The 13,135-nt window shown below is 39.1% G+C and overlaps 1 protein-coding gene across 2 annotated transcripts in view; it reads right to left on the reverse strand.

Moving 5' to 3' along the window:
• SRF (serum response factor) overlaps positions 1-13,135 on the reverse strand; it is a 78,443-nt gene that overhangs the window by 7,074 nt on the left and 58,234 nt on the right. For both annotated transcript variants that reach the window (XM_034427609.3, XM_034427607.3), the window contains one exon: positions 3,018-3,137. In XM_034427609.3, the coding sequence (XP_034283500.1) occupies positions 3,018-3,137 (120 nt within the window). The remainder of the gene's footprint in view (positions 1-3,017; positions 3,138-13,135) is intronic.

Raw genomic sequence — 13,135 nt, forward strand, 5'->3', positions numbered from 1 at the left:
AGAGGAAGAGAGAGAGTGCTGAGGGGGAGAGAAAAGCCTCCATTCACAAATCTGTAGGAGAAGAGTAAAAACAGGTTTTACATGCAAAAGGACTGAGACTGGCTACAAGAACTGAGGACCTGGGAAATAAAAACAACTTAAAAAAATTAATGTAGAAAAATAGCACTACCAATTAAGATTAGAAATAAGGAACCGGACTTTAATTTTGTATAATAAAATAGTTTTAGAGGAAAAATCAAATACAGTCTTTGTGATTGTATCAGATTAAGAAAAACCATATAGGAACATATATTTTTCTTAATCTGCACCAGATTAAGAAAAACCAATCATATAGGAACATCAACACCCAATTGGGGTGGTCTGTTCTTGGTTATTCCTGGTTAATGTTGGATGAGAGACCACTAGAAACCTCAGGACAATAGATTATACTGAAAAGTTAAAACATCAATACCCAAATGACATCCTGGAGGAATAACAAATAACTTCCATGTTGTTGCTGTGAAAACTGCACACATGTCCATAAAGTCCCCAGTAATCAAGTCTGACACAAAATATACTGGTACTTTGGTTTATTTAGCCTTGTAAAATAATTTTCATTAAAAAAAAAAAAGAAATATTTTTGGAATATATTTTTATTAGTCTCACTAGATGGCACTAAAGTTGTATGCTTTTTTTTTTTTTTTTTTTGCAGATTTATCAGTATTAATTAGTCAAGGAATTACTGACCTAAAAGATCCTAATCACACAGATAATAATAAACTTTGGCTCAAGACAAGAATTAATGTAGAATAAATGCCTATTACTGTAAGAACAATAAGATTAAATAGCACATTCTGCAGAATATCCCTACTTTGCCCTACCAGGAGCAGGGAGAAAACAGCATCTTATTATATAATTGGAAGAGATGCATCAAGTACGATAACCAGGATAACCTGCTCTTCAGCCTCAAGCAAAGGAGAGCCATTCATTTCCTAGATTCCATCATCAAACCATATTAGGAGTTATCTGCTATCTTGAAATTTTGACTCACTGATTACAGATCTGCCTTTTGCCCCAAAAGACAGGAAGTCTGGTCTTCTTTCTAAGAATTAGGAAATGCTAATGACATATTGTCTTAAGCATACATGGGAACTGAGCAAATGTGATTGACACCAGGGCAATTTTGATCCAACTCATTTTATTACTAAAATGTAGTTTTAAAATAGCAACATACTATTGCTATTGGTCTTCTCATCATGCCTGTCACCCATCTCCTCCCACTTGTGACTGCATGACTGTAACTTTGTTGCTTGTATCCTTGCGATTGATATTATTTCCTAGTATGATTTAATTGCTTATTGTACCCTATGACTGTCAATGGGTGTTGTGCCTTGTGATTCTTAACGAGTGTGTCTTGTCTTTTTATGTACACTGAGAGCATATGCACCAAAGACAAATTCCTTGTGTGTCCAATCACACTTGGCCAATAAAGAATTCTATTCTATTCTATTCTATTACTGTGTGACAATGGGGGGATGGCATAGAGAGTTTTTTTAAAAAACATGCATATATGTGCTTAGTCCATTGGAGGCTTTGCTCATTTTGTCTCTAAATTTTTCTGCAAAAACTCAGCAGAAAATTACACCACTGTTACATGGCAACAATTCAGAGTTACAATGGCACTAAATGAGGAGGACTTATAACCGACCTCTAAACTGTAGTTGTTGCAGTATCCCCACAGTCACATAATCACAATTTGGGTGCTTGGCAACCAACTCACAATTACAATACTCGCAGTGTTCTGTGATCAAGTGATTGCCATTTGTGACCTTCCCTGCTGGCTTCCCCCAAGCAAAGTCAATGAGGAAACTAGCAGGATGTTCCAAGTCACTCCAGCAAGTATTTCCCACTCCTGCCACTTTTTCAGTTGCCTACCCAGGCTCTGCATAGCCATGCTCCACAGCGCCTACCCACAGTAGCTGCCTGACCTTATTATTATTATTATTATTATTATTATTATTATTATTATTATTATTATTTTATTTCTATACCGCCCTTCTCCTGCGGGACTCAGGGCGGTGTACAGCCAAGATAAAACATTGCATATAGAATTTAAAAACAATTTAAAAAACAATTAAATAATTTCGGCCCAAGATATTAAAAACAACCCAATTAAAACCAAATTCAATTAAAACTGAGAGGATGGGATCAAGCCAGCCCAGCTAGACGGAATACGTGTGTTTTCAGGGCCCGACGAAAAGTCCGGAGGTCTGATATCGTGCGTATCTCAGGGGGTAGGTCATTCCAGAGGGCGGGTGCTGCCACAGAGAAGGCTCTCCCCCTGGGGGTCGCCAGCTGACACTGTCTGGCCGACGGCACCCTGAGGAGGCCCTCTCTGTGCGAGCGAACCGGTCGGTGGGAGGCTATTGGCGGCAGAAGGCAGTCTCGCAGATAACCCGGCCCTAAGCCATGGAGTGCTTTAAAGGTGGTCACCAACACCTTGAAGCGCACCCGGAAGACCACAGGAAGCCAGTGCAGCTCGCGCAGGAGAGGTGTCATATGTGAGCGCCCCGTCGCTCCCATAATCCCCCGCGCGGCCGCATTCTGGACTAACTGTAGCCTCCGGGTGCACCCCAAGGGGAGCCCCATGTAGCTCTTACCTACTGGCCTGCTTGCCTGGAACTCCCACTTCTTCCCATGTCAGAGGTCACATGAGCTCCTTGCTTAAGGACCCACATGATCCTGAGGTTACGACTGCAGCATCACTAAGTAATGCAGTCATGTGAGCTCCTTGCTTAATGAGCCACAAAGTCCTGGGGTTACAACAGCAACCAGAATTGCTGTCACTAAGCAATGTTGTCATGTCACATCACTCTTTGTAACTGTATTACTTAGTGATGGAAATTCAAGCCCCAGTTGCCATCGTAACCCAGGAACTACTTGCATTGAACTTCTTGATGTTGAGTTCTGGTGGACAACCCTGAAGCGCTCCTGACCTTTGGCTGCAGAGTGAGAGTTAGGGGTGATTGGTTGCCTACCTGTCCCACTGGAAGAGGTCTGTGTGACATCAGTGCTGTTGTCGCTTGTAGGAGACGTTTGCTGGGGGGCCTGATGCACCTGGATGGCTTGCACAGGAACCTGTTGAGCCACTGCACCACCTGGGAAGCAAGACAAGCTGTTCTTAGCATCTGCTGTTGCTTGAACCCTTTGATTGTAGTTGACAAGATATGTTAGATGCTTTTTCAAAATAATTACAGCAACATGCTATCCCTCCACATTGTTACAGCAGTTTTTTCAAAGTTATTTTTAAGAAATTGTTCAAATGATATTGCCTTCAACCACAGCACTCTTAGATGTTAGAAGCCAATGAGGGAGGAATTAAGTCAGACAATATAAATAGGATGAGCTGTAGAAATTTCTATATTTGAAATAAAGCACTGTACAAGAAGTGATGACTTTTGTTATTTAGGATCATGCCATATCTAATAAGTCAGTAACGTAAGACAATTCCAAGAAATATGGATATATATCAAAAACTAATCTCAAAATCATCACAAACAAGAAAAAGCAGTTTTTTAACAATACTCTCATACAAACATTTAGATACAATGAAAGCAATTTGTTTGTTTGTTTGTTTGTTTGGTTATCAATCACATTTAGAAACTGCCCATCTCCCTCACAGAGGGACTTTTTAAAATACACAGCAGTGTGATGTAATGCTTAAGAGGCTGGATTGGCAGCCTTCAGCATGGAAGTTCATTGGATGAACTTCTAAACTCTAGACACTCTCATTTAGCCAGACCTACCTCACTGGGTTGTTGTCATAGGGCAAAATGGGAAGAGGGAACACTATTAATACTTCCTTAAGCTCCTGAACAACAAATGGGAAATAAATTTAATTTAAAAAAAAACTTCCACAAAGAAAGGGGGATCTGTGAGGGAGATGGGCAGTTTCTAAATATTGGGAAGTTACATTTCCCCAACCTGATGCCGTTTAGAAATACTGGACATATAATTACCATTAACTATAACTTTCAGGTCCCAGCAAATAAGGCTATGACTTTCCTGGATGAATATTTTAGTTAGGAGACTTCTAGCAAGCACCATGTAACATTAAGAACTGTTCCGAAAAGATTCAACCAGATTTTGGGAAAAGCCACCCAAAAAGTATAAAGAAAGCTACCATCGCTTGCACCTGAGCAATTCAGAATTGCAAAGCTGTAGTACCCATGAACAGAAAGGATCTATTGGGCTGCACTGAATAATTCTTTCCATAAATTTATTTGTATCATTAATTCTATAATGTACATGTATGTAACTTTGTGTTTGTCTCTAGGTAGATTTACATATAGCGAGAGAGAGTTTATTTATATGCTAATTATAAATATATAATTATATTTTGTGTGAGGAAGCAGTATTACATAGGAATAAGTCAAAATTGGAATATGATAACAGGCCCTCTTTTTTTTTTTTTTTGCATCAACATGCTTTCTCATCTTTTTCTAATCCATTTAGAGCACAAATATAGCTAAAATAATATTTATACCCCCCCCCACCAGCCTATCCAAAGGGATTTTTCTGTCTACCAGCATCCAAAATAATGTGCAGAAAAATATAAGGTGAAGAGGAAAGAGCCTCCTAGTAAAGCATTTGGTTAGCTGTTGCCATCATGGGTTTCTACTCTTTCCCAGCAAGGACATGCAGATCTAAATTTCCAGGTTTAAGTGTCTACATCTCTGGCTACATCATTTCCCTTCTCTTTACATATTTATCAATTTCAGTCCAAGTCTTCCATCAACTGTAGCCTTTATATTACCCACTATTATCAACCTATAAAACAGCTTTAAAGACAAATATACCATGTTCACCGAAAGATGGGGGTCTCTTTTGCTCTCTTACTCTTTCTTCCCTTTAAGAAAAAAGATCTGATAAATACAAATAGGGCTGTCAACTGGATGCCTCCTACAGTGCGCAAATATCAGCAAATCACACAAGGTTTAATCAAATTTCTGGCATCTTGTGCAAAAATAGTGTCCCAACCTGGCAGCAGCACCTGGTTAACTTTGGATATGATTTGGATAAGCTAAGTAGGGTCATCTGATTTGCTAGCATGATAGAAACTACCAGGATATCCCAGAACAAAAACTAGATTTGGAAATTAAAAAAATATATTGTGGAGAAGAAAACCTTATACAGAACAACTTTAGTAGATTTAGTAGATGCTCACTTCATATGACCCATGACAACCCTTAGCAAAAAGATACATCTTGCATTTTCCAGCAAAACCTTCTAGAGTTTTGTACAATTTTATTTCATTGCTACCACCATGAACTGATCTCCCATGAATAGAAGCTAATACCAGCAACAGGCAATTTGAGAATTCTTCAGAGTATTTAACCACATCTCCCATAATCCATAATCACCGGCTACACTGACAAGGGCTTTTGGAGAGCAATAATCCAAAATCTATAAAGTACCAGTTTGTTTTCTATTGGGCTATCAGGACAATCAGTATGGTGTAGCGGTTAAAGCAGTGGGCTAGAAAGTGGGGGACCGTGAGTTTCAGTCCCTCCTTGACCACAAAGCCATCTGGGGGACTTTGGGTCAGTCCCCCTCTCTAAGCCTAGGAAGGAGGCAATGGCAAATCACTGCCAAGAAAACTGCAGAGATTTGTGAAGGTGGTTGCCGGGAGTCAATGCTGATTTGCAGTCCACTTAATTCCAGTGCATGAAAGTAATGAAAACACTAACTGTAATAAATGAAATAATTTGGCAGTTTGAGTAGGATCACACACACAGCAATGAGCATGATTATATTAACCATGATTTATTGAATAATGGTTGGGTTTATATAATACCCAAACTTGAAACCATGCATGTTACAGTTAAGCACAATGTGCTTACTCTCACCTTTGGCGTTTTTGCTGCTACTTACAGTTTTTGCTGCAACCTGAAATAGGTTACGATACAGCTATTCATAAAGTATATATTTTTCAATCCTCACAGCTATGCCAAATGGTCACAACTTTACTCAAGCAAGTGGCTTCTTGGTGGTTGTCACCAATAACTTGGATTCATTTCAACCACATTTATATTTAGAAGTTACACCTAAGATTTCTTTGGTGGCCCTAAAGGGGCCTCTTCTATGTCAAGAAGAGGACAAAAAGAAAGATAGTTCTCCAAACTGCTCTAAATTTCTCTGTTGTTTGGCTGGCATCACACAGAAAGCTAGGCTAAAAAAGGACTGAATTGCTTTTGATGAATTGTGGGAACCCAGCCATTTTCTTAGCATGTTGTGTAAACAGATCATCACATTAAACATTAATATGATTTATTTCTTTAAGCATAATATATTATGTGACTTCAGCAACTGTGTTTTCTTAACTTAAATTTAGGGTTATGTAGCACAACAATTTTCGATGCTTTGTTCTGTTCATACCCCATCTCTGAATTACCTTCCCAAGAGAATAAAACAACACCAAATTTATTCTGTGTATCTTTCCATATGTGTATGTAACATTATAAAAATACAAGCAACACATAAGAATCAACATGCACATTCTAAAACAATGGGTGTCAAATTCAAGGCATCAAGTTGCCATCACGTGACGTTTCGTGACGTTTTTCCTTTTGTGGAGCTGGGGTGGGCGTGGCCTACACATAATGCATCTGGCCTGCAGGCCGCCAGTTTGACACCCCTGTTCTAAAAGGACTGGGTAAAGTGAGTGTAAAATCCCCCTACACTCTCCCCCAGCCTAATGTTTCCAAATACTTGAATTCTCTATCAAGAGTCCACACTGACTTTATCTTTTATTTTCTTCTAGTGGTTAGTAAAAACACCCTTCTATCCTTTGTAGAATTTAGATGAAATAATTCAACTCCAGAAATGGAATTAAATAAAAACAATTTTATGTGATTGTAGATTATTTTAAAAAATGTAATCTAATTTACAATTATGCATTTCATTGCTGCCAGTTGCCTTGATTTATGCAGGAAAGATAAAAAAGCAACATAATGTAAGCTTGTTTCTGTCTATCCTTATTATAGTCAATGGAACAATTTTGTGACCATAGCTTTTGTAGAACTGCTTGGAATCAAGTGCACAGAACAGGAGAGAGAAGAGACACGAGCTTTAGTAACCAGATACAGAAAGTGGTATGACGACAGAAAGTACAGAGGTCAGAGTTTTCCCTTTTTCGCTGGATTGAGAAACTATTTGTCCTTTTATTTAAAAATAAAACTACATTAAGGCTGAAGGGTTACTGTATAGGTGTAGTTCAAAATGTGTCACCCACTTTAGCAACTGTGAAGAACAATACAAACAAAAGATGCTCCAGAAGTTAGAACATCTAAAAGTTAAGGTAACAACTAAGAGTGCATGATTAGCTGCAGTGGCACATTGGTTAGAGTGCAGTACAGCAGGCTACTTCTTCTGATCACCAGCTGCCAGCAGTTTGGCAGATCAAATCTCTCCAGGCTCAAGGTTGACTCAGCATTCCATCCTTCCAAGGTCAGTAAAATGAGGACCCAGATTGTTGGGGGCAATATGTTGACTCTGTAAACTGCTTAGAGAGGGCTGTAAAAACATTATGAAGCAGTATATAAGTCTAAGTGCTATTGCTATTGCTATTAAACCATCTCCCTCTTTTCATTTGTGTGACAGGGTTTCAATCATATAGCCACCATCTTGACTTCTTCATCTCTCCTGGGCATGCCTCTGGCCCTGAATTTGGTCTTAGGGCATTAAATTTCCCATGTCTGTCGTAAAATGATGTTCTCATTCTGTCCTACCTATATATAAAGGTTTGCTCAATCTAAGGGTTAATCAAGCATGAATATCCATTTAAACTCACACACAAAAATTACACCAGAACAAAGTGAGAGTGATCTAATCTAACAGGGTGTTGCTTAAATTGTTGCCAGGCTAATCCAAATTTACACCACCATTGAGAGATAGACAAATTTCTTGAGAGTGAGTTTGTTCCAATGACCTACATAAAATGCATTCCTAGGCACTGAATTTCACACACCATTATTCTGTCTAGCCCCACCCACCCACCGGTTCTTCCCTTGGGCTTTCTCTAGACCTCCCAATCTGATTCATTATGCTACTTTGAAGATATTACTGACTCAGTAGTTTTCTTTTCCTAATTCAAACTACCATAGAAGTAATGTTACAGCCCCTCAGGGTAGGCTAATGTAACTGAACAGACTTCTTTTCTAATCTCTTAAATCTGGGTATCAGGAGAAATCTTTATGTCTTCTCTCAGGACTTCAATCTCAGTTTGTGACAGAACTAAACTGACCCTACATCCTGCAGCAGCACTAATTGAACAGGAAATAGGTCATCCAAAAATTCTAGTTACGTGGCAACCCAAGTATCATTGCACTGTTCTATTTTTTCCAAAGGGAAGCTAAAAAAATGAAAATTATAGCAAAGCAAATTCTGGTAATAATTAGGAGAAAAATCACACAAGGTGGCAGCACTTGGCCAACCTTGGATGATCTTGAAAAAGCTAAGCAGGATGAAATCTATTAGTACTTGGACTGCCATGAAATACCCAGATATCTATAAGATTTAGAAATAAAAAATAAATCCAGAAAGAGCAATGGGAAACGACTTCTATATTATTAACAAGAAAACTCCAGGAGTCAACTCCAATGGGATAGGGGGAGATGTTTGCTTTACCTGAGGTGAAATCTTCCTATAGTAAAGTATTGTCATTCATGAAACAAATCATATCATAAAGTGCTTGCTACTTATCTGTAGGAGGCATTTAGCTACCTATATCTGTGTAGATTCCACACTTGGCTGGATTAGATTACAGATGGATCATCTGTGGCTTTTCATAGGTGGCATCCTTCATTGCTGATTGCAGGGGCTGTGGATGCTACAAATTGTGGTTTAGAAATATTAGCAATCTTCAGGGGAAGACTTCTCTTGGGATGCTCCCAGGCTATGGAGAGTACTCAAACAAATATTGCCTGCTTTCAACTCATATTTTCTCTTCACTTAGAAAATCTGTAAAGACACATCTCTTTCATAAGTGTTTTCTTAATTAATTTTAGTATCAAGTTTATTTTTAATTTCCCCCCTATTCTCTGCTGTAGCCCCTGCTTTGTGAAACATTCTCCCCTTTGAGATTAGAATGGCCCCAACCCTCTTGGTCTTTCATAAGGCTTTAAAAACTTGCCTGTGTGCGAGGGCCTGGGCCTCATAATGTGCTAGGGACCCATTCCTTTACAGTTAATTGGTTGCAGATTAACCAAAATAGTGTTTAACTCTTTTGGCTGCTGTATGTATTTATTCTTTGGATTGTTTTTATTGTTTTTAATTGTTTTACAGTTTTATAATTGTAAATTGCCCAGTCACTACTAGGCTGAGATGGGCAGCTATAGAAATTGAATAAATAAATAAGGTAAAGGTTCCCCTTGCACATATGTGCTAGTCACTCCCGACTCTAGGGGGCAGTGCTCATCTCCATTTCAAAGCCGATGAGCCAGCGCTGTCTGAAGTCGTATCCGTAGTCATGTGGCCGGCATAACTAAACGCCAAAGGTGCACGGAATGCTGTTACCTTCCCACCAAAGGTGGGCCCTATTTTGCTACTTGCATTTTTTACGTGCTTTCGAACTGCTAGGTTGGCAGAAGCTGGGACAAGTAACAGGAGTTCACCCTGTTACGCTGCACTAGGGATTCGAACCACTGAACTGCCAACCTTTTGATTGACAAGCTCAGCGTCTTAGCCACTGAGCCCTACTTTTAATTACTATTTCTTGTCTTAATTATGCAGTTGAACAGACCAGGGATGCGGTGGGCTAAAAATCAAATAATGAAATATCAGTACTGAACTCCATAGTCACTTTTCCAGCTCTATGTTCCACTTAGTGGCAATGGTGGGCTCCCCGTCTCTAGAGACAACTGATTGCAGGTTCTCCCTGTAGCTAAAAATATCAGTGCACAATTTTATTTGCACACACTAGAATAACAAACAGGGGAAGAACAGCAATCAGCAATAGTAGAAAGATGGCCTGTAATTTGTGGGTAGTGGTCTCACAAGATTCAGAAGGTAGGATAGGCCAGCTGGAGTATGAGTTAGGCCTTTGGGATTCCCCATTCCTTACATACAGAACATTTTTAACCTGCCAAGTACTCAAATTAATATTCCAGAGGCCTTGGTAAATGCCTTTTCCCCTGCTGCATGTCAGGCCTGGCAGACAGTGCTTTTCATTTTAGTTCTGATATTCTGATAGAGCAAAAAAGTTTGATCAGTTTTTCTGCTGTGATCAGAGTAAATCTAAATACATAGTTAATGCCCCTGCTGATATGGTTATTTTTAAGATATCTCCTGTAATATCTGGTTTATTTCTTTAAATTATTTTATGCTTTATGTGCTCGAAGCTATATAATATTAGTACAGGCAGTCCTCAACATACAACTATAATGGAGTCTGTCCATTATGATTGTATATCATAATGGCTGTAAAACAAGTCGGTCACGTGACCAACCTAAATTTTATGAGGCTTTTTTGTAGTAGTCATTAAATAAGAGTTTTGCTAAAACAACAACAACACAGAAGTGCCAGTTTTCTGCAAAACCACCACACAATTGTGAAACATCTTGCCCTCAAAGGAGAGGAACGCCCCCAATCTTTTGGCCTTCTGCAATGGGGTCAAAACATAGTATGTAGCTTTGCATGGGGGACACAGGGGCCCAACCAGCCATTGGACTAGTTGGCCCTGTGAAAATTCCCCCCCCCCTCACATACCTATATTAACAACTTCTAGTCTCTCCATTTAGGAGCTCTCCCTCATTTGCAATTTTATAATGTTGTTTTACATTTTTAAAAATTTAATTTTAAATTATTCTGTTTTAATGTTTTATTGATTAAATAAATTGGGTCAGTCAATTAACCCTTAACTATTGAAATAGCAAATATTCTTTTTCTTAATCAAATTCCTTTCATTCTATATTAGCTTGCCATCTTTTGAATAGAAAGAAAGCCTGGGGCTAGCAATAGCTTACACTAGTCTCTAAATCTTGTGTCATTTAGTTTTTAAACTACAGCATTATCCAATTCATTATGACTTTATATCTTGTATGAAATGAGCCACTGTGGTTTGGACTTGACATTATGGTATGAAGTCAACTTACAGTGGTTCTTCAATAAGCTAAACAAAGCTCACTGTGTGAATCCTGTTCATTTACTTCATTTCAGTCAGTTATTCCCATCTTGATCACGTCCTTCTAATTCTCATCACAAGGTTTTTGTAGAGTGATGGAGGTTGTCTGGGGTTCTGAAACACCAGCCAAGATAGCAAGACCTTTTCTGAACCTGCCACATGATATCTGCCTTAGCCAGGTAATGGCACTAATGTTCCCGTAAAACACTAACATAGACAGAAGGAGAGAGAAATATATTGATTTGGGTCATTTAATCCAAATGCCAGGTAAAGAATCTATCAAAAGTAAGTAATTAACTTCAATCCTAAAAACATGCTTTGCAGTTCAGAAGTATGTTTTGCAGCAGATCTAATAATTCATTTGTGCTCACTAGCCAATTTAATGACAATGGCACTCAGATAATGGCCATACTCTATACTACTCCCATTCCATTCCAAAAAGAAAATGGAACATCCTTCCTATCTTACTAATATTTTAATATGACATACATTACCAAACTGTTTAGGTCAGGGGTGAAATCTACTTACCTTCCCTACCGGTTCGGAAGTGCACGCGCCACACATGTCACATGCATGTGCGGACCCTCTGCGCATGCACAAACCCTTCTGTGAATGCGCAGAGGGTAAAAACCAGGTTACTTCCTGGTTAAAACCAGGAAGTAATGACAACCGGGTGGGTGGGCGGAGCCTCGTGCTGCCATTGCTACCGGTTCTCCGAACCACCCGCCACCATCGTTACCGGTTCAACTGAACTGGTCCGAACCGGCAGCATTTACCCGATTTGGGCCCAAATCACATGCAGAACACATCAATTTTGATATAATTGTCTGCAGAGAGACCTGCTGGGAGGGAAGGAATATCTTGTGATGACATTTCCATACTGTGTAAACTGCAATCTTATGTTAAAAATGCAATAAACTAAACAAAGCGTGGATTGATTATCCATTACTCGTGGGTAGGAGAAAGCAACATGTATTTTGCACGAACATGTTAATAATGCACAGAAATTCAAAACTGGTAACTGGTCCTGGGTCCAACGTAGAGATCGTGTAAGGCAGGATTTGGGGGGCAGGGTCTGAAAAAAAAAGGCCTAACTTGCTTCTCACACTAAAGACTAAAGAGGGGCTAAAAGTTTCTCTCAAATTTCAGAACTTTACCAGGGAATCACAATAAATACCTATGCCAGTATACCATTTATCATACTACAGGTAGTCCTCGACTTACAACAGTTCATTTAGTGACTATTCAAAGTTACAGCTGCACTGGAAAAAGTGATTTATGACCATTTTTCACACTTATGACCTTTGTAGCTGCCCCATGATCATGTGATCAAAATTCAGATGCTTGGCAACTGATTCATACTTATGCCGTTGCAACCTTTTCACAAGCAAAATCAATGGGGGAAGCCAGATTCCCTTAACAACTGTGCTACTAACTTTATCAACTGCAGTGATTCCCTTAACAACTATGGCAAGAGAGGTCGTAAAATGGGGCAAACTTCACTTAACAAATATCTCACTTAACAGCAGAAATTTTGGGCTCAATTGTGGTCATAAGTCAAGGACTACCTTAAGAACTTTAAGTCTTCCCCATCTCCTTTGCTACCATCCAACACTTTGCTTTGAATGAAAGGTGAAGTTCTGATAGACGTCCAACATATGGTTTCAAGTTTTAAGAAAACCAAGTCCTTTATGAGAGCTGGAAAACACCATCTAGAAACATTAATCAAAAGTTCAGGCTACTGATTGTGCAAACATAGTTGCAAAGACCTTCCCGCTACCTCTCCCCCAAATCTCTTCCTTTCCTAAATTTCATATACTGACAGTTTTCCACAAAGTAGTTACTTTCCACTACATCACTTGTAAGGGAGTGGTCTCTCTCTCTCTTTCTCTCCTTCTGTTCCCTCCTAATAAGCATTTACTTTATTTAACTTCACCAGTCACAACTCAGGAGTAATGGAAATTTCTGTCACAA

The sequence above is a fragment of the Pantherophis guttatus genome, chromosome 1, assembly GCF_059756535.1.
Source record: "Pantherophis guttatus breed Tessera chromosome 1, ASM5975653v1, whole genome shotgun sequence".
Taxonomy (NCBI): Eukaryota; Metazoa; Chordata; class Lepidosauria; order Squamata; family Colubridae; genus Pantherophis; species Pantherophis guttatus.